Genomic DNA, 25,623 nt, shown 5'->3' with positions numbered 1-25,623 from the left:
AAGATGCGGCGCGTGCACAAGACTGGCGCGCTCCAATCGAACTCGTTGTAGAAAATAGCGCGCCGGATCGCTCGAAGCCGTATCGTCCTGGCCGTTTTTTTTGCAGAAATTAGGAAGAAATGGACGGAATCACCCTTCGACAATCTACGATCCCGTATACGAATACTCCACCTGAAATGCGTACCACCTCAGATTTGTGGGTTGATGCCTTTAATGCACATCCTAAATGGAGTCACAGCTTTCTTGTTAAGAGCCATGATGCGGTTGATTTGCACCAGTATTTCATCGTAATCCAGTTCTCTGACAATTCCGGAACGTTCTTCTATTTGGACATATGGTACAAGCCTAGAATATGCAACAAATTATGTTTCAAAAAATGCAAAAGAAAAATGAAAATACATCTCGTATGTACACATGATATGTGCTACTTTTTTTCACAACTTTGCAATACATGTCCGCTCTGGGAAAATAAATGCGGTGTAAACATGAACAGCCTGCACGGTGGTTCAGCCCATCTTTGTCTCAAAATTTTAGTCGATATCACGCTGTACAACTTGATAAAAATTGAATATCAGACAATTAAATCGGATAACACCCGTAGCGGCACGGTAAGTGGTACGAAGAAGTCCTTGTGACCACCGAACTTTCATGCCTCCGGAGCCGGACAATGGTTCGAAGCCGTCCTTGTGACCTCCAAGCCTTTCAGGTCCGCAGTCGAGAAAATGGTTTCAGACTTGTCCGGGAAATAAAACCGATGACTTGATCATTGGGTGTCACCCGCAAGTCACTGTACCGCATACAAAGCGTCCCCAAAACCTCACCAGCTACGAATCCTCAGCGATTACGAACTGCAGTAAAACGTGCTGGCGAATAAAGTGAAATAAAGATACACTAGTAACTCTCTCCTTTTTTGATTAAACGGGACTATCACATTACATCTTGTTGTATAAGAAGGAGGATCCACATGACATATGGAATTATCGCCCAATCTGCTTATAATATCCATTGACTACAAGCTCTTCACAAGAGTGGTCTTTAAAATAGTGTTAGATGACGGACAGGCATGCGAGCAAACAGGGTTTCGTGAAGGATTCAGGACGACAGACTGCATCCATGCTGTTTCGAAACTCATCGAAGTATCTCGAGAGTTGATCAGTTGAGACAGAAGCAGTCATGGAAGTCTTGAACATCCTATGCGTTCTTACTCAGAACAAAGGTTACAAAGGTCGTACACTAACTTCACGATGGGAATTTCGAGAATCTACAAGAATCTCATCATTGACGCGAAGAGAGGTATTCGACAGGGTGATACGATCTCTCCTAAAATGATCACAGCCATTCTCGCGATCACAATGGGGAAGCTGGAATGGACGAGATGGGAGCGAGGATAGATGGTTGGCAGGTAGACCATCTACGCTTTTCTGATAACATCGCTCCGATAACATCTAGTATCACCCAAGCTAAAGAAACGCTAGGAGTATCATTTTTACAGAAATGAAGTCTCATCCATAATATCATATCACGCGCGTCTGTGAAGAAGAAGGAGGCTACTTCCACTAATAGATACGTCACAGTAATGAAGTCAGGAAAAATGCTGGAAAGAAACTACGGAATTATTTTTAGAAAAACTATTTAAACTCCGGTACGGTACGTGGTGGTCTGTTGCGTTACCAGGACTAGCTAATGAGGTAAGCACTAACCCTTTATGTTGCTGTTTGAGTTTGCATATCGTCTGGATGCTTTCTGTAAGGTGATGAGGCGCTAGAGAAGATAAATCACTAATGGCTTTGATTTTTCCAGGCTCTGACGAAGGCGATAGCGCCGAAACGTTAGCCGTTGTTTAATAAAGGCGATCAATAACAATCTTGGCTACAGCTCAGGAAAATCAATTTAAAACTACGTTTCAACATGCCGAGATTCAAAGACAGTCGAACATGGGCAATATTTAAACTCCGCTAAGGTTGACAAGACCAAGAAATCTGGAAGAGAAAACTTTTGTTACATATAAAGATGGTATCTTCTATCATGTAGAAATCTTTCTTTTGTTGTACATTCTGGGCGTTCACCTTCAATTTTTGAATTATTTCAGGAGCAGGAAAAAAATGAAAAATTGGTTACAAAATTCTAAACACTGTATTCTGAAAAGCTTTCATTGTTCAGTTTTTCAAATTTGTAGTGTCTCGGAATGTTATATTATATAGTAGAATCCTTGACAAATGCGGTCACGAAATGTCATTTAAAAAGCTTTTTGGACTCAATCAATCGTTGCTCTTGCTTCTTTCGTTATTGTTTTTATATCTGAGATAACGTAGGTATTTGAAGATGGTGTCAAAACGAGAAATCCACTTGACGCCGAGCAAGGGTAGGGTGGTGTGGCCTACGTTGTGCTCTTCAACAACTTCTAGCGCGGTTCTACTCGTATCAGCTTCAGTTATTACCCTCATTTTGTTCTTGTGAGACCGACCGGAAACTTCCTCATCTTCGAAACCGAAGTCACCGTTCCGGACCTTTGACTTTTGTAGCATATTGACTTTGAGACTGATGTAACATTTTTAAAAATAACGATTACCTCCCCAAATTTCGTTGCAGGGAGTACATGTCATTGTTAAGAGTTTAACTTAACCACGACAAAAAAGAAATGAAAATTGAAATCTGTCGTACTTCTAATCCTCTCATCGGATTAAATACTTGTCTTCATTGTTCTTTGAATGCTTTCATCTTTTTTTCCTTTTTTCTCGAAGAGTTCTTCTGTTTCTCTGTGTGGATTGATTATGTTTGCTATTCCGTTCCGTGTGAATTTGTATTTGTTTCGTCTTTTCTGTTAAAAATTGCGAAAATTCAGTGCTCCTGTTTTTTCATGCTGTTGTGGGAAGCTTTTTTTGTGGTGTGTAGGGAGAGCCCGAATATGCATTTGCCATGAAAAAGTGAGATCGGAGTAAGACGGTTCTCACGAAGTCGAATGAGCAGGTTTGTGTCAGAAGGCAGTGAGTTTGACAGTCGTTGCGAATTTTACGATGCTGACATGGTGAAGGCGGAAAGATATGGTGGGATGAGTCCTACAACATTATATTGTGCGCCCAAGCAGAAAGATGGAAAGAACGGGTTCTTCAGCGTCAGGTAGACGCGCTTATCCCAAGAGTAATGTCCACCTTTCTTTTTCCTGAGTCTTTCAGTGGTGCGCCCGCGCCATGAAGCAGTAGGATTGGGTGGCACCTGTTTAACGGGGTCAGTTAGGTAAGTTCCCGGAGAAGGCAGTAGAACCTATCCCATGGCGTCATCTGAATACCGCTACTAGAAATTAGAGAGGGATTAAGATGGGTCCCACCTGCTTTCCCCCTCTCCCCAATCCTTCGCTTTTATAACGACGTTATGTTCCATCAACGCCAAAAAGTACTGCAATGAAGTAGGATGGCTTACCTGCATAATGAGCCACCGAAATGCACTCCTATCCTCCATGTCCATCCTTCCATACGTTACACTTATCATGCTTACCAGATGATGTCTTCAGAAATTGTATACATGCATGCAGACGTACGCTTTGGTAGAAAGTAGCTGTTTGCGTGATCTGACGTAAAATCTTTATTTTCATCACTATGAAGACGACTTATAGGGGTTGTATCGCAATCGCGGTTCCGCTGTGTCTCCATGATTGATAGGAGGTTCGAATCCTCCCTAATGCTCATCAAGAATTCCATTCCTCTGGGATCGAAAAATTAGTACCATACTTGTCTGAGAGGATACAAACAATGAACTGACATATCGACTGGTGCCCGCATGTTTAGGCCAGTTACACTTCGTAAACCTCAACCGACACTTAATTGAAGTGAACGTGCTGACGCATCCCAAGCGGATTGATTAACGCCAGACACTTTATCATTTTATCCTTTATGAAGACCACTTTCACGTTATTTGGCGCTATCATACCATTATTTGTTAACTGTTGGAGAAGAAGACGAGAAAAGCTCAGGAAAGAGATATAGAAGGGAGGAACATCATGCTCTAAAATAAAGAGCTTGGTCTGTCACGCTATGATATGCATGTGGGTGGGACGAAATACTAGTGAACAGAAGAACAGATCCCACGGCGTCGAATTGGTGTGAAGAATTGGTGCGCCAAGGACAGAAAGTCTGGGGAGCTACACAGCTAGTGCGAAGGCGCAAGAATCGGAAGCTGCACAATTATTGGTATAGCAGTACCGGGCAATAATTGCAAGAGGATTGCACGTCTACTTGCATGGATGCATGCACTTCTGTCTCAGGTTGGTAACATCCTTTCTTCAGAAACTCGAAGCAGCCATGCAAACAGCTGTTTAAACAGAAAGAGCTTGTAATTCACTTGGCCCGACGTAAAACCTTAACTTTCTCAGAACGATGATAACGTTTACAGTTCGAATATGGTTTCCAAATTGCAACGGTGCAGAAGGAGTGTAGGTGTATAATTAGTTCGAATATTCTCATTATTCTAGAAGTGAAGTACTGACCCCATTGAGAAGAAAACCATTAAATTTTTCATAAGTGTGTAAATTTCTCGAAAATAAACGAAAAACGCCTTTTTAGTAAAAGAAAAATTCAATTTTGTGGCATAAATTCACAGAAAGTAGCACCACTTTTAACTTTTACTGATCAGTGAAGGGGGGCGGAGCGAGAACCACTAGAATTCCGATGTGCGGCATTAGCCGGACGCTAAGTTAGTGAATAGTGGCTCTTCACATCCGTACGAGTAACGGAAATTAGGAAGTCTTAAGTTTTTCGTTAGACAAGGTATTTTCAAGAAGAGGGTTCTACCGTAGCCTTTCTTCAATACACCGATTCTAAATTGGGATTATAGGTTAAGTGTAAAAATGATTTGATCTATCGCATTTGTACGGTTTCGCCAATACCTCCTGAAAATTCCAGAAACATTTCGATTATGCAGTGCCTCTACTCATTCCCCGAACCCATCCATGAAAAGGATGAAATATCTCCGATCTTTGCAGGAAAAAATTCACTCAAACAGATCATACACCAGTTCGTTACAATAATGCCTGTATGTAAGAAAGCGTGACTCATCGGCAGATCATCGTTTCGCATATTTCTTGGAAATCTTTTCCATTGTATCATATTTCATATTAATCCTTTATTCCTATTCCTTTATCAAACTATTTTCGTCTGTCTTCTCAACAGCTGCCCTGTTCTCTTTCAGATGGTCTTAGACACTTAGGAAAACTATTACAATCGTGTCGTTTCCCATCACTGATCGATCTTCGATCTTGAGGTTAACGAAATCGCGTAATTTACAGCCCGTAAAACTCTTGAAGAAAAAACTTTTTATGCTATCCAATTTCAAGGAAAAGACTTCTAGGAATTTCCATTGACAAGACAACCAGAAACACCATAGTCAGTAGTTTGATCGAGTAAATTTTGTACATTGCACATAATCACAAAGAAAAGTGACATCGTGATTGACACATGTAAAAAATGAGAAATTGAAGAAAAAATGGAAGGAAAAAACCCTGCGACTATCTGTGAAGTGACTTAAAATTATGACTTATTTATTAATTGATCAATTCTGGAAAAAATGATAAAGTGGAAGGTTTTGATCACTACGTCCGGGAAACGTCGACACATTCCAATCGATCTCAGTTTTAAATTGAGTTTTATGGAGAATTTTTAGCATGAATTGCAACAATCTTTAACGTCCCTCTGAATCTATGAATCTGTGAATCATCAACCTTTAAGTCCATTAAAAAGCCTAAAGTCTCCGGCGTATCGATCCGTTTGGGATTCTTCGGGTCGACAACAGTTCGGAACCATTGAGATTCTACAAGTCTGCCAATGTGTCAAGTCAGTACTTTCGTGACCTTACACAATTTATCGATTGAATTAATCGAGGTAACAATTTATCGGTCACAGAGTGATGAAAAGGTTGATTGACACTATAATGGTATCGAACCATTGATCATGCAGTTGCAGTCGATACCTCTTACCAAGTGCGTTACATCTGCCTTTTTAAATGCACCACTTAGATCAAGTCCGTAAATTATCGATTTTTGCATAAATGCTTATTTGTTTGTTTGTTTACTTTGTTAATTAACACAAGAACTGGTAATAAGGTAATGCTATGTTCTTTCCCTCACACACTTAACCTAAAATTCCCAAGGATCCACAAGTGTTTGCCGACAATCCATGACAGTATTGTTGACGGTGATTAACCTCTTCATACCTCATTACGATCGACTATGTCGGCATCTGGTCAGCTCACACAAACGCATAACGTACACGCGAGCGAGCGAGCGAGCGTGGATTGACTTCGTGCGTCGGTCATCGGCCAATTACCAGCCACCTGCCCTTTGATTGGCCACCGGCAACTCTTTCGGTGCGCATAACATTGCGTCATCCACGGATTTATACGTTACGTATGTGCGCGCGCATCGTTGATAATTACGTTTTCGGGAGCCGACACGATTTGTGCTGACCTTTGACATACATATGTAGCCGACTACGGTAACATTGACAGTGATGGATAGGTTAGCGTAAGTGCAATCGTTACGCTAACTAAAAGGTCTTTGGATCTGTTATAGCTGCTAGCTGAAGGCTATTCATGCAATATATCCTATAAAAAGCGAAACAAACATAAAAAATAGAAAAATTTTCATCTTGCAACGCTTTGAAGAACTGGTAGACTTTGGTTTTGCAACCTAAAATTTTTGCAATCAACAAATTCTAACATATGGTGCAATATTACGTGAAATATAGCACATCGAACTACCACAGTTTCTAACAGAATCCTCTTTCACTCTTTTTTTCTTCCTTTCTTTCTTTCTATTATTCTTCTCGTTTTTTTTTTTTGGGAACTGCACGCACGAAATGGGTTCACGCGCAAGAGCAAGAGGATAAGTGCTTTCAATGACCGAAATATTTCTTTTTTTCTTGCTACTTGCGCAAATTATATATTTTTTTATTTTCTTAATGCATGATAGATTAATGGCAGAGAAAAGTAGAACACAATCAACAGAATGTCAAAATGTCCCCAAATAAATTGCCGATAATCGAATATATGTGCAAATTATAGATGGAGAATCGTTTTTGAATCTCTAAAGATTTTTTTCATCTTTAAAAGTTGGCTCTATTTTTTAATGTATTTTTTCTGAATCGAAATTACTAGTACATATGTCCTTAATTACTTAAGATCACTTATTCTTTATTCTAAATTCTTTATGAGTGTTGAAAACATTGCGTTGCGTTTGTACTCTCAAATTTTTCTTAAAATTTTCGTTGACTGACAAAAAGATAAGACGAAATTAAAATTCCAAATTCCCGCTCGAATACGCAATTCAAATAACGCATACGCCACCAGCACCGATAATTGCAGTAATTGCTGTTTGATAAAGCGTCGAACCAACACATGTGCGACGTTAGTACCGTAACATGACGACAGATGTGAAGAATTCCAACACACAAATCACTTTAAGAAGAAGAATTAAAAGAAAAGAAAAAAACGACAGTTATTTAGCAACAGAGCACGATATTTGTCTCAGGAAAAGAATAAAAAGGTAAGCTAAAGCGAGCAGAGCAACGGAACTGCCCAGAAGGGTAATTTGCGCAGACGAATAAAGATTTTTGATAGATTCTCCACAAAATAGTTGAGTACCCGAGAATTACGAGTATTTTCAAAAATACATCCTGACTGAGTTGGGGTCACAGAGACAGGAGCAGGAACATCGGTATGTTGTAGTGAACGACATTGAGATGGGTCAAACTCACAGCATGTAGTCACGTGGCCTCATCCGAAGTAGGTCAAAAAGAGAGTAGTCGAGGATTTGAGTTACAATGCATAAATGATTGTCCGACTGTTCGTAATTTTTATATTTCATTTTATTATTCACTCTTATTTTTTATTTTTTCATTATTTGATTTTTATAGCCGGGCTCCCGTAAAATGAGCCGATGAGTCATGTTTCTGTATTCAGTTAGGGTAATAATCTAACAAAAGGATGGAAATGTTGAAGGATTAAGTGTCCGGCGTTGGATATCGTTGAGAAGTGCTTCGAAATCGAAATTAGTATTTAAAAAAAGCGTATGCAGAGTAAAAAACTCAAAATGACTTTTTTAGTTTTGATTTTGATCTCCTAGTCAGATCCGGGACCAACGTATCGATCCAGAAGTGATTGGCTTTATGAAACCACAGCGGTTTCAAGCTATTCATTGTGGAATCACAGCCAAACTTTTTACCAAATGCGCTAAACCCTCAACTCAAATGATTGGATCTGTGAAACAAATTTAATTAAGCTTCAATATTTCTGAGAAAAAAAAACTGTGCATATTTTGATGTGGATGCCATTCTAAGTGACTACACTTTCGTCATTCCCAATTACAGTGGAAAAAGGACTCGTTTTTAAGGTTCCAAAAAATCATTGTTACAAGAAAATAGTGCCTTTATTCGTTAATTTGTTCGAGGAAGGGAGAAAGCAGTAGTTTTTTTTTTTACTTTTTTTTGCATTTGTCCCTGTCGGTCGCAAAAATTTCATAGAGTACTAAACTCACCTTTGACTCTTAGACGGCATTGGTCACGTGGGACAATCCAGCTCGCCGGTGACTCGAACACTTTTCTACGGCTATTTTTCATTATCTCCTTAATTTTTTTCACTTTTCTTTCCTGCTAAGTGGAGTTATTATCTTCCAATAAAATTTAACTTGTTTCCAGTGCTAATACATACGTATGTATTGTTGAAGAAGTTCTCCCCAATCTGCGGAAAATTCCAGAAAATCGCATCCAAGCATAAGAAACTGTACTTTTCCCTTACGCATTACATAGCTCAGGAAAAACGTTTCGTCGCAGATACATAAGAGAAAAAAGCGCGCTTTCGTCGACTTTTCAAAGGGATTGAAAAGAATATTTTCAATAAACGAAGCCGGATCCGCGGATACACACACCACCACCTTTATACCATGTCATTTAATTTATTGTCTGTTGAAGTTTGCAGCCGAAGTGAATAGCATCGGCGTTGAATTAGTTGCCGTCGGCACGCGTCAAAACACCCCCTGTCGGCGGCTGTCCTTTCATGAACTTTGCGCCCTTTAATTGTGTGCGCGTCGGCACCTCAGATCCCGGCGATCCGAGATTACGGCACGGAACTCGTAATTTTTCACTCTGAAACTCGTGTAATTAGCCGTGACTTCTGGTAGTTGACCGTAGTGGATCCGCGCTGGTGCTAAACGCTTTGAGTTCCTCTATCTGTCGTGAAGATCTCCGCCGAGACGGGTCTAGTTCATCGAAGGCGCACGCGACACATCGTAAAACGTACACGAACGCAGCTCTTAATAAGTAGCTTTGTGCGTTTTTTACGTGTTTTACGCATTTTTTACGTACTCTTTTTTTAATCATTTCGCTCGTCGAAAAAAAAGAACTACACGAACTTGTTTGAAAATCGCTGATCAGGGAGTTTTTGAAAAATTTACGAGCGACACGATGGAGGCGCAGTTGGTTTTGGTTAAACTTCAACACTTTTCCCTTAGCAGAAACAAGTGTTTTATTACGGGGAAAAGGAATACTTCGGCTTAAATAGAATCAATAATCCTTTAATAAATAATAATCAATGATAACCAAACTCCCCTTTTTGAAGAGGACTCTGAAGAAATTAATTGTCATATGAGCACTCATTTTAAACACACCACAACTCATTCGAGAAAAATGTATTTTTTTTTATCTACGAATGCATTTAAGCCACGCCCACTCTGATCTCTCATAAAATCGGAGTAAAGAGCAAATTTGATCTACATGCTTTGCTTTTCCACAAACGTCCACAACATGCATCCAAGTTAGTATTCAATTATTTCAGGAATTTCTTAGCGTCGTCTTTTCTTTTCATTTCGAATTTTTTCGAAGAAAAAATCAATGCAGTTAAAATGCAAATCTAAATACATGTCTCTGTCACAAACCCCAAGTTTTTCTTGTCTTACTGTTCCGCTAATAGCTGTCCTCGACTTTTCGCAAATTCACCTACACGATAATCTATATACGTTGGAAATATTCATTCAAAACTGGTTAGAACCACAATGGAACAAGAACACAAAGATCATAATATACCCATAAACGTGCACAAAGTAGGAATGTGAGCAGAGAAAGATGTAAAGAAGTATTGATCCGTATCGATCGTTTACTTTTCTGGGGTTTGATTCCCAGCATTTTCGCCGAGAATTTCCATTAAACATGCAATGTATTGTTGAGCCATTTGAAGTGTTTCGTATTTCGACAGGCGACGACCGGAATCCATTTCGGGTAGTACGGTACGTAACTGTAACGAGAGACGGTAAACTGAATATTGTGTACTTACACATGTAGTGGTGCAGTGATCTCTTCACACTACAAGAAAAAACATCTACTATTTATCTAACAGAAGAAAAGGATTTGGAATAGAATTCGATCTCTACTTCTCTGTTTCTCTATGTTTTCCCCTGCGTCTCCGACAAAAAAAAATGCTCGTGTCAGAGAAGCAGAGCAATCGTGTGGCTAAAAGACAACAGGTGCGCGAAATGTGCATATCTAACGTCGACATTAAATCATTCATTAGCGTGTCTTCAACTAGTCGGCCTTGAGTGGCGCCTTAGCAGCAGCTTGTTGATGACGATGATACGGTATCGCGTGCGATTCGTCGTAGAGAATTCAAAAATTTCTGACAGTCCACCCGAAAATAATTGATTGCTTCGTTAATAATCTTCATTTTTCGCCAACAATTTGCTCACTAACAATTTTGAAGGGAATTTAGCTACGTTGACCTCAATAATTCGTGTATTAAATAACTAAGTAAACAAACAAACAAACAAACAGATAGAAATGTAGCTAAGAGCTAAGCTTTTCGTCAATAAGAGTTACTGGCTACTATGTTTTGGGAGTTTCCGATGTTTCTTCAAGAAAAAGTTGCTTTCGTTTTTTTTAACAGAAAAAAAATAAACAGAGAGAAAAGGATGTGGTATTCCTGAGGGTCTGTGGATTTAACTTCGCTAACTGACTAATGTAGAAAAAATACAGTATTGCCTTGAATTATTGTATTGTTACCTCCCTATTTATGACGAGTTTTCTTCGGAAAATGTGTGAGATTATTACCGTACGCATACTGTAGGGCAATTATGTATGCAAATATTACCGTAACAACTACAATACCGACCGTATAATAAGATTCTACAAGTGCAGTCACAGCAAATTTCACAAATCCCACACTGATCCGGATAGTGTTTTGTACAATATGATCTCAGTTATGATACAATATCGTTATCGTTATACCTTCTGCATAGCAATTTTTCAGCTTTTCAACGAAAATTTGCAATTTTCAACTTCTCAAAAAAAAGCTTTTTGATAGGGTTCCCTTTTTCGTTTTGCGAAAAAAAACGTCATCCATTTTTCATCTCAATCTTTCCTCTCATAGAATCATATAATTTCTCTGAAATCCGAAAAAAAAGTTTTTTTTTCGAACGAACCTTATCGTAAGCGACATTCAATGTGTTCATTCGGCGTCGTTCTCGCTCATTCGCAGCACTTCGTCGCATTCTTAATAGTTGTGGTGGTGGAGGTTGATAGCGTCGCGATTTCGTGATGGTCCTGTAACGAAAACATTCGGATCGTTCACTTTTACCGACAGCAAATACTAGTAATGCAGATTTTTTAAAATTGGATCAAATAAAACAAAACAAAGTAAAATTAAATTCCAAAAATTTTGGACTGTACCACCCGTATCCTTTCCTTTTGCTTTCTAGAATGTAGATGTGTCAAATTGTAAGAATTTCGCTATTTTACTGTAAGAATTTCACCATTTTACTTCTATTTATTTTATTTTATTTTATTTAAAAAAGGTCAAGTAGTAATTTTTCTTGTTCCCTTCGTGGAATGCAAATAAACAAATAAACGAACAAACAAATAAATAGATCATAAAATACATAAGACCTGGATGAGTATTTTTTCTGGATGCTCACCTAGTAGACTGCTTAAACTGCGGGCTGTGATTAGCGTTCTGTTGCACCGGGACGTGTAAGCTATGATGAGGCAATGGCAGAGAACAGCCGGGTGAATGTAGCTCGAAGGCTTGTAGCGGAAAATAAGGATAATCCCAAGAGGCCATGTCAATCTTTGACAGCAGGTACGTAGGATCAACACCAACTAAGGAATGAGGTAACGACAAGAGGGTATCATCGGTCACGCCCGCCCCCGCGAACACTGGGTTACTGTATCCGAGCGTAGCGGGCACGCCACAGGTTTTGGTATGATGTGGGCAGTAGATTCCCGAAAAATGGTGCTGGAGAATATTAGAACACTGCAATTTTATAATAGATGAGCATCTAACAAATTTTAATGGATTTCTACTGTATACTACACTAGTGTCTTAATCAGGAGTTTTTCTGATTTTCTGGATTCTGGGATTTCGAGATTTGAGGACTGCTATTTTACAACATTTTTATTCTTGTATTCATGAATTTATCATTTGTTTTTATCATTTTATATTCGTCATTACCTTATTTTAACTTTTATGTTTTAATTTAGGTTCTTTAATTTATTTTGTTTTTCATTCTACTTTTCTTTTCTCACTATTTCGGTGGCTGTTCAGTGTATAAGTAAGCTGAGGGGACTTGATTGGGTGAATATAATAAAAAAAATAATGTAATAAGTTAAATAAAACTGTAATATAATAAAAAAACAAATAAAAATAGCTGCATCACTTTGAAACTCCTAGATTTATTACCACATACAGTATTCTAACTACTCCGCTTCTAGATTTACGTCTGCACGTGTTACCTACTACAATTACTGTAGTTACTGTAATCGTCCTTCCCGATTTTCCCAATTCTATGCTAAAAATTCTCCTACCATCCTAATATTGGATACAACTCGTAAAAATCTTCCCAAAACAGAATCAACTGTGGATCCGTTTCTTTTTTTTCTGAACATATCCAAGCAATTACGCAAACCGGCTCCTCGAAATCAGCCAGTCCGTTAATTTTTAAAAGACTTTTTTCGCATCACAGCGAAAGAAAAAACCGTAACGCACAACGTCACCATCATAAATCTGTGTAGTCTTATCTACAGATCGCCACGCGCCTCTGCGCCACACAAGTGCTCTAAGCAAAATATGTACATATGCGTGGCGGGGGTATCGTACAGGATCTCTTATCGAGCTATCGGTGAGCTCGCATAGGACATATTTAACCCTACCACACAGTGTAGTCCCTACGGCAAACTTATCAATCACACTAAAGTGAGTTACTTTAAGGTAGGATGTATTTTGTAAAGTATTTTCCTTTTATGATTAATTTATGACAGTGATTTTCATCAGAACCGATAAAGAATGAATAAGGATCCCGATCTCCTGATCAACCGCAGAATACAAAGTTTTTTTACAAAATAATTTCTCTTATAATCGATATTTTTCATCAAATCTTGAACCTCTCCTCTCAATTTCACCTATCTCAACTAAAACCAATCAGATCTCTGGTTCACTTCTAATTTTTGATCACCCCGCAAATCTGACGTGCTAAGGATTTCCGATGGCCAAATACTATACGGGATCGTGGATTGCAGAAACGGATAGGATCCCGCTCATTTCTCCCTAATCGCCGTAAAGAAAAGGCTTGGAAGGTGCGGTTTCGAGCGTTCTGGGGCGCTATTTTCTACAACGAGTTCGATTGGAGCGCGCTATCCTTCTGCACGTATCTTCCGGGCCCTTCTTTACGGCAATTAGGAAGAAATGGACGGGACCACCCTCTTCTCCACAATCTGCGACCCCGTATAGGCATAACTCACCTGAAACCCGCTTCACCGCTTCACCCGGATTCGTGGGGTGATGCCTTTGAGGTTGGTTGAGATTTTTCCGCTCTGGTCAATATTCTCTTCAAAAAAAACCTCGCTTTATTCCCTCCGAAGACTTTAGGTGGTACAAAAAAGGACTTTTCAAATGCGAAGACTTTTTTGATCTAATTTTCTTTTCAGTTCGATCCCAAGAATTCTGTGTTTCTACAAAAAATATTTTAAAAAAACTCTACAGTTCTTATTTCGAAAAACTCACGAACCAGAAAAACTCTTACAGACAATGAAATTATGCCATACAATCACTGTTTTGTCTTGCTGCCCATAGGAAAATTTCCTCTTTTTTCACCACCAACATTACCTAATCGTCATTCATGTACAGTAATTATTAGATTAGATAACGCTATGAATGATCGATTACAGTGCGGTTTTTATAGGTAATGGGAAGGCGCCCCATGGTTGAAACGCATTAGATGATGTAACGCTGTCGTCAGCGGACCTCAATTATGACGCTGTTAATTAGACCACCAAAGGTGAGCTCGTGGTAGAAGTGGTGGTTCGCGTTGGAAAACAATCCATGTTTTGTTTATTGAACGAATTGAAGAAACGGTTTAAAGGTGTCAGTAACACAGCTACAGTTCGCCCATGCGCAAATAGTTGAAGGTCAAGGTTCTGTCGTCGACCGTACCGAAGGATTTTGGAATTAAAGGCATCACTCCACAAATCTGAGGTGGTACGCATTTCAGGTGGAGTATTCGTATACGGGATCGTAGATTATCGAAGGGTGATTCCGTCCATTTCTTGGAAGAAATGGACGGAATCACCACCTCTTGGAATCACCCCCCCCCCCTCTCGAAATCATCCCCCTCTCATCCGAAAAAAAGAACGTTCCAGTTTCTGTTCAAAACGCTTTTTTTCTCACCCACTATTTTGCAACCACAAAAAACAAATACAAATACCGTATAAGTGTAGTAACAATACAATAATATATAATAATAAAGTGTATGCAGATATGGTAACAATTTAATACACATAGTAGAATGCAGTATAAAAATATATACAAATATAATACACAAATAAAAATCAGAGCCACATCAAACTATAATAATATTTCAAGTTAATCCGCTGACAATATATTGCGTGCCGATTTTCGTAATGTTCTGACGGAGACAAAGTGTTTTTTTGTGTTAAACACAATGTGTTTTTTTTGTGCACAATTAATGTTTGCGAGTAAATAAATCGATCGAAAAATTGAACATCTAAAACTTAATAAAAACAAATATAATCTAAAGAATCCATATTTATAAAATAAATAATCATGAAATAAGATGAAATAAGATGAAGTACTCAGCAGGGCAAACTGGGTACAACGGTAGTACTGGGACCGAGGCCATACTTGTTTTGAAATCCCACGAAATCATCATACAATAAATATATGTCATAGGATTTGTCGGTTTTTTTTTGCATCCACCGTCATTCTCTCAGCTCTGTTTTTTTCAGCTCCATTCGTTTTTGCTCACCTATCCGTGGACAAGAATGCGAAAAATGACGCGGAACTATCGGTAAACTCCGATTCGACGCCTGGACTACCATGAGAATGCTGACAATTGAAACGTTCGCCGAAAACTTTGGTCTTTTCGTTTCCGCCAGCACTTTCCGGGCAAAAAAAACGTTTAGAAAGCTGTGAAAATTCAATGAATCACTTCAAATCGTCCATTCACGGTTATCATGTCAGAGCAATTTATTATTCATGTTCGCGTCTCCTCTAAAAAAATTAAACAAAATAAAAAAGAAAACCAAAAAGAATGCAAATATGTGGAAAAAACTGAGAAAAAAATTGTAGTGCGATGTTTTTGATAGGAAAAACCACGAAACGTCGCGGAATCATCTAAAATAAGGAAAAGTAGATAAATTTCTTAAGGAAAACTAAAACCACAACTAAAACTAAAACTTCTGACTATTTATTTTTACTTTTTGGAGCGAGCAGAAGTTAATGGCCGTGCCTTTGGTGAACATAATGATGACGGGAACACTTTACGCACATCGCTTCGATCTCTGATCCAACAGAAATCACGCCCCGTGAGACCTTGATCGACCGGAGAGGAGAAACATAAAGCCCCGTAGTCTATTTGCGCAAACGTTTTCAGAGTTGCATCATGTCTCGTTTTCAAGGAAAAGTCGCCATCGTAACTGGTATCCGATACATTTCTTTTTACCTTGCACTTTTGATACGTATCGATTCGCAATTAAGGCTCATCTTCTGGAATCGGAGCTGCAACAGCTGTGTTATTCGCCAGAGAAGGTGCAAAAGTCACAATTACAGGAAGAAATACAGATGGTCTTGCGGTGAGTGTCGCTATAACAGTGTACTTTTATATTTTTATAGATAAAAATTTATTTTTAGGCTACTAAGAAGGCCATTCTTGGGGTTGGGGCCAATGAAGACCACATCAATGTGGTAGCCGTGGATGTAACTGATGCCCTGGGAAGGGAACAGATCATCACCACCACTATCCAGAAATTCGGACAGCTTGATATTTTGGTTAGTTGTCAAATTTTCTCGATGATATAATTTAGTGCCTTGGTAGAGGCAAAAATTAACGTTGAATATTATTGTTTATATGTTTATGCATTATTATTGTTATTATATGAATGCATAAAGACGACAGTGCAAAAAATACGGGAAAAAAATTGCTGAGATTCTCTGAGACTGAAAAAAATACAACTTTGGAACTTAATTGCAAAGAACATGTGTTAAATTCACCGTCCTCTACCTCCCACACGCTTCCTCTTGGTGAACTACTCTTATTTGAGGTTTTTGTGTAAGCCCGAATATTTTCAAAATGAGAAACACATTGTAAAATGAGAAAAACATCAACTGTTCAAGATTGTATTTTTTACCTGAAAGATGTGGGCAATTTTTAAACTTGGAAGAGGGAAAAAACTGCGGACAGTTTTAATCTCACACACATACACAGCTTCCAGTAAGCGATTTCAACATTTTATGCTCGGAAAAACAGAGTACAAGGAAAAAGAAAGACGAAAATACAACTTCTCCGTGACTTTATTATAAAAATATTCATAATTTCAAATTTGCAAAAACATTTATTTATTTTGAGGTCCGCTTCCTCATAGTCCATTATTCCTTAGATCAACAATGCGGGCGCCGCTTTTCGGGACACAAATGGTTCAATGGGAGTGGATGCTGGCACGGATGTCCTCGAGAAAACCATGAAATTAAATGTGAACAGGTTGGACACTCTGTAAATGAATAAAATCCCTCCTAAAAAAATCCCTTCCTTATTTTCAGCGTAGTTGAGTTGATCCAACTGGCTAGACCACATCTTATAAAGGCTAAGGGTGAAGTGGTGAATGTGTCCAGCATTGCTGGCCAACCGAAAGGAGTTAGTTCTTATTCTTCCGTTGTTTCCTCACTTTTTTTTTACTTCACAGTGTGACGGAAAAAGTAAATTTAGCTACCAGCGTTCATGTACTACTCAATGGCCAAATCTGCTCTGGATCAGTTGACGCGTTCACTTGCCGTGCAGTTTATTGCTGACGGAATTCGTGTGAATAGCGTTAGGTACTGGATTTTTCTTCTGAACATAGTTTGGAAACTGTACTGTGTTGTATTGTAAATTTTTAACGATAGTTTATTCTGGAACGAGTGTAGAACAGTCGGTAAGAGACTCGGCTGCAGTTTCATGATTGATGGTCCTAATTTTCCAATTTGGATGATTACCTTTGCCTGATTTTTAGCCCCGGCGCTGTTGTTACAAGGTTCGCCCAAAACGTTGGGATGTCCGACGCAGAAGCAGCAAATGTACGGTATTCTTTATGGATCGTGAGAAACCTGACATTGCTCTTATCGAACTTATTTCCAAAATATTGCAGCTCTACGAGCAATTTTCGAACTCAAAACAATCGTTACCAATTCGAGAGGTCGGCCAACCGGAGGACATAGCGAACGTGATCGCATTCCTGGCGGATCGCCGCGCATCCCGTTATATCATCGGACAAACAATTATCGCCGACGGTGGTTCGGTGCTCACGATTGCGGCAGATGCAGCATTTTCTGTCTAACAAAAATGATTCAACCACATGTTGTCGTCATATTTCAATATCCTTTAAACAGTTCGTCAATCGGAATGTTCGATATTCAATTATCCTCGGCATAATAAGATGTTCTATCGCTTCGTTCGTAGATGGGTTGAGCAATCCATAATCTATGGAAAATTCAGCAAATCCGAATATTATACCTACTCTAATGGGAACTTCTAATAAACTTGTATCGCAGTTTATAATATCAAACGATTCATTCACCACTGAAAATCAGTACATGAGTTTGGAAGATGAAAACTCGATGTAAACATATGTATTCAAAAACGTGTAAACGAACGAAAAATCGATATGACCATATGTTTTCGGCGGTAAAATGCCATGACAAATACTAATAATAAGAATATAGTCACCTAGGTCAGTTGTGGTTCACCTGTTTGCGCAAAGGGGAGCAAGTAATATTTCCATTTGTCCTGATCGCGCAAAGGTAGTGTCCGGTGGGTGGGTCCTGTTTTTGCAAGGGCCTCGAATAGCATCGTATAATCCTTAGAAAGACCTTTTTAAAAAAGTCTGATCACGGCCGTCCTCCGGCGATGCGTTTAAGATCGCGTGCAGTCCATATTTTCTTCCTGCTTGCGAGAACTCCAGGTTTCTGAAGCGTCGGTCAAAACAGGAACAACGGTTATTTTGAATAGGTGAGCACATAGCAAAATTTTCTTAAGGTTGGGTCGAAACCACATAAAGCTCGGACAGTGCCGAAGGCGGCTGGGCTCGAAGCGACGCAGTGTTGCATAGCGGTTGGGATCGTGTAAAGACCGCAGACGTCCGATTCGCATCGTAAGTTGTTCGAAAGAGTCCGCTGTCTCTACCGCACCGCTTCGAGCGCAGCCGCTTACGTAACTGTCCGTGGTTCATGTCGGTTTCACCGTCTATAGTCCTCTTCTCTCTATTCTCAATGACTTCCTAAAGAAAATTCTCATTTTCTCAAAAATAGCTAGTTAGGGGCACATTTTCTGTGAATTACGACGTGAACGTAGTACAATAATGGTGGGTGTAGGCAGATTAGTTGTATCGACGAATGAATTGAGATTTTCTTTCTCAGATTTGCACAGAGAATTGTGCATCTTCACTCTCATATTTGTGAGCCATTATCGGGTCAAAACGAGAAGAGGACGGTGCAGTTGCGTAAGCGGTTGCGCTCGAAGCGGTGCGGTGGAGCGTAGCGGTTAACATCGAGTAAGGAGAGTTACCACCACCGTTCACTGTTGCAGTTCTCGACGGTCTCAACCCCACTCACTCGATCCTAACCGTTTCGAACGCAACCACTTACGTAACTGCACCGCGCTTCATGTCTTTTTGACTCTACTATACTTTACTCATCCCGACCCCTTCCTAATTGTGGAAAGGTGGGAGCTCCGAGGATTTCAGCCTTAACACGGCACATCTATGAAGAAAGCAAGTATGAAACTAACGCGAAGAAAAATCTGAAAAGGGAACAGATAATGTGAACATCGACTAATGTACTAAAATATAGAGAAAAACATATTTAAAGCAAAGTCTAAAGTCTCTGGCGTATCAATTCACTTGAGATGCGCCAACGCGTCTCACTGTAAATGTAAATCTTTGACGTTTAAAAAACCTGTTGGCCTATGCAATGACTAGCGGAGGGCCATCCAATGATCAGCCTAGTGTTTTTATTCTCCAGACAAGTCTGGTACCAACTCCGGAGCCATGAAGGGTTTGGAAGCCACTAGGGCAGTTTCGAACCATCAACCATGCGGACATTTCGATCTTCAGTTGATCACGTGCAAATAAAGGTGATGGAGATGAGAGAACAATTTTTCCAGGATGAGTAAGCGTGACAAAAACTAATCGGATGACTATTGCGAGATGAGAATGCTGACAAATTGAGCCCTCGTCGAAAAACTTTGCTCTATTTCCACATTCTTGGGACGTCACCTTCCGACATGAAAAGTGCGAAATTATTCATGACGTTTCTCCAATACAAGCTAGAGTCGTTAACATATCTCATGGATCCATTCATTTCCATTTTCGCGTGAATTTCGCCATGGAAAAAGTTAGCTGGCTTCCTCAACATGCAAGTTTATATCGCCACCTCTGCTAGAAACACTCGCTGTGCAGTACTGAAGAAAAATAATAAACTAATAATAAAATTAAAATAATAAACGTTATAAAAGAAGTGCGTATGAAGTATAGTAAAGTAAAGTAAAGAAAGTCGTACAAAGAATATGGAATTTTATGAAGATAGTTCACAACAATGTAGTTTATTATAAAAGTAATGGAGAAAACTGCTGAAAACTCCTCCGCACAGCGTAACAAAGTCATGTGAATCAAAATCACAAAATGTCAAAACGAACAACATCAATGAAATTCATTTTAAAATCTAGAAATGGCTGAAACTAATTTCTATTCGTAAAATCGATAAAATTCGTATTCGCATCCTTTCTCTTCCCCAGACCACGTTTCTGGTAGCTCCTCTCTTTTTCTAAATCATATTTTTCCATCCAGCAAAAGCTTAGATATTCTTGACTGCAGACTACTAAATTTTATGTTAATGCTCTCGAAATATAAAACATCTCATTTTTTATGAAATTATTAGAATCGGGATTTGGAACCAAGATTAGTCTCTCACGTCTCATTGAGTGGCTCTTTCTCATATTTTTAATATTTGATATCAAATTTATATTTTTTTATACTTTATATGCTTCACAATATTTTATTCCATTCATTTATTTTTTATCCGACACGTTTTGTAATTATTCAATATTTCACGGCTTAACCTAAGAAGAAAAGAATTTGATTTAATATTTGAGAGTGACACGCAATAATACAAGTAATAATATGTATAGGTAATAGTTCTTACGGAGTTACGTCTGTCCATAATAGTAATGGAACATCTAATGATATATGGAATGAATGAATATATAGACAAATAAATAAATAAATATCGTGATCGATGATTGACTTCTGAGTTCGCTTCTGATAAGCACATCGGCCTAATCTCTGACCTAGGGCGAAACACGCCCGCTGAGAACTTTCTCAACGGGTGAAGGCATATTTAAAGCGTGTGGTTCTCTATTTGCACGAATAGGTGCGTACTCGTACTTTTTGTCCCGCGTTATGCCTCGTTTCCAAGGAAAAGTCGTCATCATTACTGGTACTTTTAGTTCTCACAGTGTCCAGCATTTTTCATACGTATCCAGTTGCGTTTAAGGCTCATCTTCCGGTATTGGAGCTGGTACCGCTGTACTCTTTGCAAAAGAAGGTGCTAAAGTCACAATTACAGGAAGAAGGAAGGATGGTTTGGCGGTAAGTATGAATGCAACATATCCATTCCATATTTCAAATGGACATTTTTCCAACATTTATACACGTAAACGTTATTTGGCAGGCTACTAAGAGGGCTATGCTCGAAGTCGGCGCCAACGAGGATCACATCAACGTGGTTGCAGCGGATGTAACTGACGCCCTAGGTAGAGAAGAACTTATCACAAGCACCATCCAAAAATTCGGGCAACTCGATATTCTGGTCAGTTTTTCCTTGTTTTCAGATGTGTTTCAGTTCTGTCACGTTGTCCCAAAAATAGTGTACGAGACTGAACATTACTTTTGGTTCCCATAATCTCGAAACCTCAGCGGTTGTCTCTTATAAAAGTCTTCAGATCTATCTAATATTTTCCGGTTTACCTTGGAATTGTTTGGTTCCCACTTCACCATAATCTCGAAACCTCAGCGGTTGTCTCTTATAAAAGTCTTCAGATCTATCTAATATTTTCTGGTTTACCTTGGAATTGTTTGGTTCCCACTTTCACTAATTTTCTCGTTGGAAAAAAGGAATTAAGGCGATCTTCGGTTTTGTGTTCTTTAGCTCTAAAACTTGAGATCACATGATCGCGACGCATTGAGGAATTCTTTGCCGATGGAATTTTCTTACTAAGCGGCTTATAACGCACCACCTCTGCAGACGCATCCATCTCCTCAATTCATTGGCTACATTTGAATGGGCCACTGAGGTTATTTCACTTTTTTCGTCCGCACGCTCACCTACGCGTCGTCTATGGAGGTGGTGTGTCATAAAGTGCTTCGTAAGAAAATTCGATCTACAGAACTCTTTCACAACGACGATTCCAGCACAATTAGGGGAAGATGAGAGTAAGCGAGCCCTTACAAGTGATCTACACTAATGATTCTACTTTTATGCGGAGAAAGATCTCAACATCCCCATTTTGGAGCATGTTGTCTTTAAACAATAGGGAGCACAGTTAGAAATTCATGTATTTTTAGGTAAACAATGCAGGCGCAGCTTTTTCCGGAGGAAACGGTGCAACTGGATTGGCCGAAAGCACAGATGTCCTCGACCGAACCATGAAATTGAACGTGAACAGGTTGGACACTCTATAAATAAATTAGATCCGTCCTAAATTCTTTATTTTCAGTGTGATTGAACTGATCCAGTTGGCAAGACCACATCTTGTAAAGTCTAAGGGAGAAATTATCAACGTTTCCAGCATTGCTGGTCTGCCGGCTGCAGTGAGTTTTCTGGATTGAATTGAGTTTTTTTTTAGGAGAGTGGTACGCACTAGCACGATTCTTCAGTAGCGTGATTAACATTGCTCTGAAGAAATCAATTTCAGCATTCATTGGTCCCCTACTATGCTATGGCAAAAGCAGCATTAGATCAAATGATGCGATCACTAGCCATTGAACTCATAGCTGAAGGAGTTCGAGTGAACAATGTCAAGTAAGACTAGAATAACAAATTTTGAACCATTCCTTAGGACTATCAGACAGTTATTCACTGCAGCACAGAAGATGCAGAATAACGAGAGAATGTATAAAATCATCCTATTTTCATCTTTTTAGTCCTGGCGCTGTCTTAACAAGTTTCGCCCAAAACTTTGGAGTCTCTGATGAAGTAGCTCAGAAGGTATAGTTTTATAATTATATATATATATATATATTTTCATATATATTTTTATATATACCAGCCTGAACGTCCGGCTAAAGCCGGACTTTAAGATTTTTTTTGGTGCTTCGCTCGCCTTCACCGATCAATAAGAAATAACAGTAGCGATATTTCTTGTAAAATTAGAGCTATTTTTTTTCTACTAACGATTTCATCAACTTTTTTACCCGATTTTTTACCCGTTCAAGCATATGTAGATAGAAGATTTTATGATTTTTCATTGAACACGTCACTTCTATATTTGGAGAACAATCAAAATTGATTTTACATTTATGTTTCTCTCAAACCTCCTTAATTTGGAAACGTTATTCAAAGTGTGGGTTTTCTCCTTTCTCAACTATTGGCAAGGAATGATATGCTAACAGTGACAATGAAATGACGTGAATATCACTATCGTAGTGATAAAAATAACGTTCTACGTCTGATCGCGTAAACCGTTGGCTACTATGTATTGTATTTAAGCAGCCGCTTGCACGTGTGTTTCCACTTTTTGAAGAAAGGATGTTAGCAGCATCAAGGAGACATGCTGCGAAATAGATATGCGAATGAACCATAGAAATCCATTCTACCGCGTTGTGGCTCCCGTGCACCAATCCGACCCAGTGGAACCCGTCTCTCCCCACTCTATAGCTTTCTGGCATCGGCGCACCATTCCGACCCCGTGGGGCCCGTCCCACCCCATTTTAGAGCTATCTGGCTCCGGGGCACGAATTCGACGCCATAGTACTCGTCTCACCCAATTTCACCGCCTTCAGACTCCAGCGCACCTAACCGACCCTCCTATTCCCTCTCTCCTTGGAATTTCCTGACTGAGACACACACAAGTACACAGACGCACACACGTGACAGAATATGCCCGTTATTATATAGCGTGGTAGTTTGCAAATTTGGAAGTATACATTCACATAAAAGTTTATTTACCCTCACTATCATATGAGAGAATATAACTTGCCTTATCAAAGAAAACATACATAGTTTTCGACAGTGGTAAAAATGTAGAGTACTCGGCAATCAGGTGCATTGCGATGGTTCAGCACCTCACCGGTGCATATATACATGTATTTATATTTTATAATTTTTTTATAATAATCATTTCAACTATTATTAAAAAATCTCCCAAACATTGTATGCAATGGATTCACTGCACAGCGGGGACAAAGCCTTACGCTCGGTACAGTTGCGTACGCGGGTGCGCTCGAAGAGATACGGCGGAGCTAACGGTCGGAATCGAATGGGGAGCTAGTTTGACTCGGACTGGTGAGATGAGTGGAACTAACCAAGGTCCCATCTTGGTCTTAGCCGATAGCTCCAACCAACCCGGTGCCAACGAAATGGCTTACGCGAATGTACCAGAACATAGGCCGTTTTGACTCGACTATAATAGGTGTGGTCGATATTGTTCCCATCACTTTTAGTGATAAAACACGGGCGATACGACCCGACTTTCCTGACAAATACGACGAGTTTGCAAATAAGATTCACATCTATGCCTCAGCCAAGATATTTTTGTATATCGCAATATCGCGCAGTCGTTTAGGCGTGCAGCGAGTTTCTTAGATGCGCAATCAAGCTTGGCACCGATCAGGTGATGGTCCCGCGACGTAGCCTACACTATCTTTGTAAAGAATAAAAACCAACAATACGACGTAAAGCAGAGATTGCAGATTTCTGACCCAAATATAGCTGCCCGCTACACTGCGGCAATCCTATTCGCTTGCGGCAATGGAGCAACAAATATTGTTTGCCTGTGAAACAATAAACTTGTCTAAGAGAAAAAGTGAATGGAAAGGATTAGTAAAACTACATTCTTCCAAATATGATGTCAACCAAAGCTTCTCAATAATTAATGCTAAAAGTTATGTCGATATTTCAAAAGTTACCATTTTCAGATGTACGCACACTACGCTGCGAACCGTAATGTACTGCCGTGCGGCAAAATTGGCAGTCCATCGGATATTGCGAATGTAATCGCATTCCTAGCCGACCGCAGTCAGTCCTACTACATCATTGGACAGACGATTGTCGCCGACGGTGGGACGTCACTTGTACTCGCATTGAACGGTGCCAACGATTCCCTCGCTGAGCTTATTAAATAATTTCTTTCTGTTGTCATCTTTATTTTCAATGGAATTCGCAAATAGTTCATTTGCTTTATTTTTGTTCTGACCAGATTTACAGTGTCAGAGGACAACTGTTCTCCATGTTCACTTTGTCATGCTAGATACACACCAGAATGGTTCCTCTCCATCAGAACAAGAATAGCATTGCCTCCACTCTTCGCACCTATGAACACCACCACCTCTAACTGATCTGCGGATATTTTAAGCTTTATCTCAGTTCCCTGTGGTTATCCCCTCCTATCACTAATTTTGTTCCTGACGACGTTTTATCGACCAATGTTGAACTATATCGATTAGTCCAACTAGATATACATATAATAAATACTACCTCACAAATGTTCCTATTTTTGCAGCTTCATCACATAAATAACATAAATAATTACCTTTACTGCACGATATCTACACATCTCATCTATTCACGAAGAAGCGCCGAACTTCTATGCCAGGATGTGCTAAAAGCGCATAACATCGTAACAACTACCCAACAATTATTGACAACTAATTAACGCTATAGTACGGTTGGATTACGATGAAACGAGATTGTTAGAACTAATTCCGCGCCAACTTCATCAGCCGTAGTGTTTTCCGTAATTCACACAGCAGATATTATACCTTACGTATATACACAGGGGGATCACGGTACAACAACGTCGCTGGAATTGATTTCTTATCAGGTTCGTCGAGTGTA

The 25,623-nt window shown here is 39.4% G+C and overlaps 3 protein-coding genes across 4 annotated transcripts; 2 read left to right on the top strand and 1 right to left on the bottom strand.

Moving 5' to 3' along the window:
- Window positions 1-188: 188 nt before the first annotated feature.
- On the bottom strand, window positions 189-12,090 carry RB195_017206 (uncharacterized protein; the record flags this gene model as incomplete). Of its 2 annotated transcripts, XM_064184102.1 has the most annotated exons (4): window positions 189-345; window positions 10,139-10,272; window positions 11,453-11,573; window positions 11,945-12,090. In XM_064184102.1, 4 exons carry the CDS (start codon window positions 12,088-12,090, stop codon window positions 189-191), a joined length of 558 nt encoding a protein of 185 aa, XP_064039983.1. The 2 variants fall into 2 exon arrangements, with proteins under 2 accessions (XP_064039983.1, XP_013292009.2); XM_013436555.2 differs by lacking the exon at window positions 189-345 and having other exon boundaries at window positions 10,135-10,272.
- Window positions 12,091-15,925: 3,835 nt separating this feature from the next.
- On the top strand, window positions 15,926-17,852 carry RB195_017205 (uncharacterized protein; the record flags this gene model as incomplete). Its single annotated transcript, XM_064184101.1, has 8 exons — window positions 15,926-15,962; window positions 16,021-16,115; window positions 16,174-16,311; window positions 16,920-17,020; window positions 17,080-17,173; window positions 17,246-17,352; window positions 17,529-17,592; window positions 17,664-17,852. The coding sequence occupies 8 exons, from the start codon at window positions 15,926-15,928 to the stop codon at window positions 17,850-17,852; spliced, it is 825 nt and encodes a 274-aa protein (XP_064039982.1).
- A 3,117-nt stretch (window positions 17,853-20,969) lies between these two features.
- RB195_017204 (uncharacterized protein) lies at window positions 20,970-24,911 on the top strand (the record flags this gene model as incomplete). The annotated part of the gene is made up of 8 exons (XM_064184100.1): window positions 20,970-21,006; window positions 21,064-21,158; window positions 21,241-21,378; window positions 22,134-22,234; window positions 22,286-22,379; window positions 22,484-22,590; window positions 22,713-22,776; window positions 24,705-24,911. The coding sequence occupies 8 exons, from the start codon at window positions 20,970-20,972 to the stop codon at window positions 24,909-24,911; spliced, it is 843 nt and encodes a 280-aa protein (XP_064039981.1).
- Between the last annotated feature and the right edge of the window lie 712 nt (window positions 24,912-25,623).

The sequence above is a fragment of the Necator americanus genome, chromosome II (genome assembly GCF_031761385.1).
Source record: "Necator americanus strain Aroian chromosome II, whole genome shotgun sequence".
Lineage (NCBI taxonomy): Eukaryota > Metazoa > Nematoda > Chromadorea > Rhabditida > Ancylostomatidae > Necator > Necator americanus.
The sequence above is the reverse complement of the archived record's forward strand: the minus strand, read 5'-3'. Positions and strand labels throughout refer to the sequence as shown.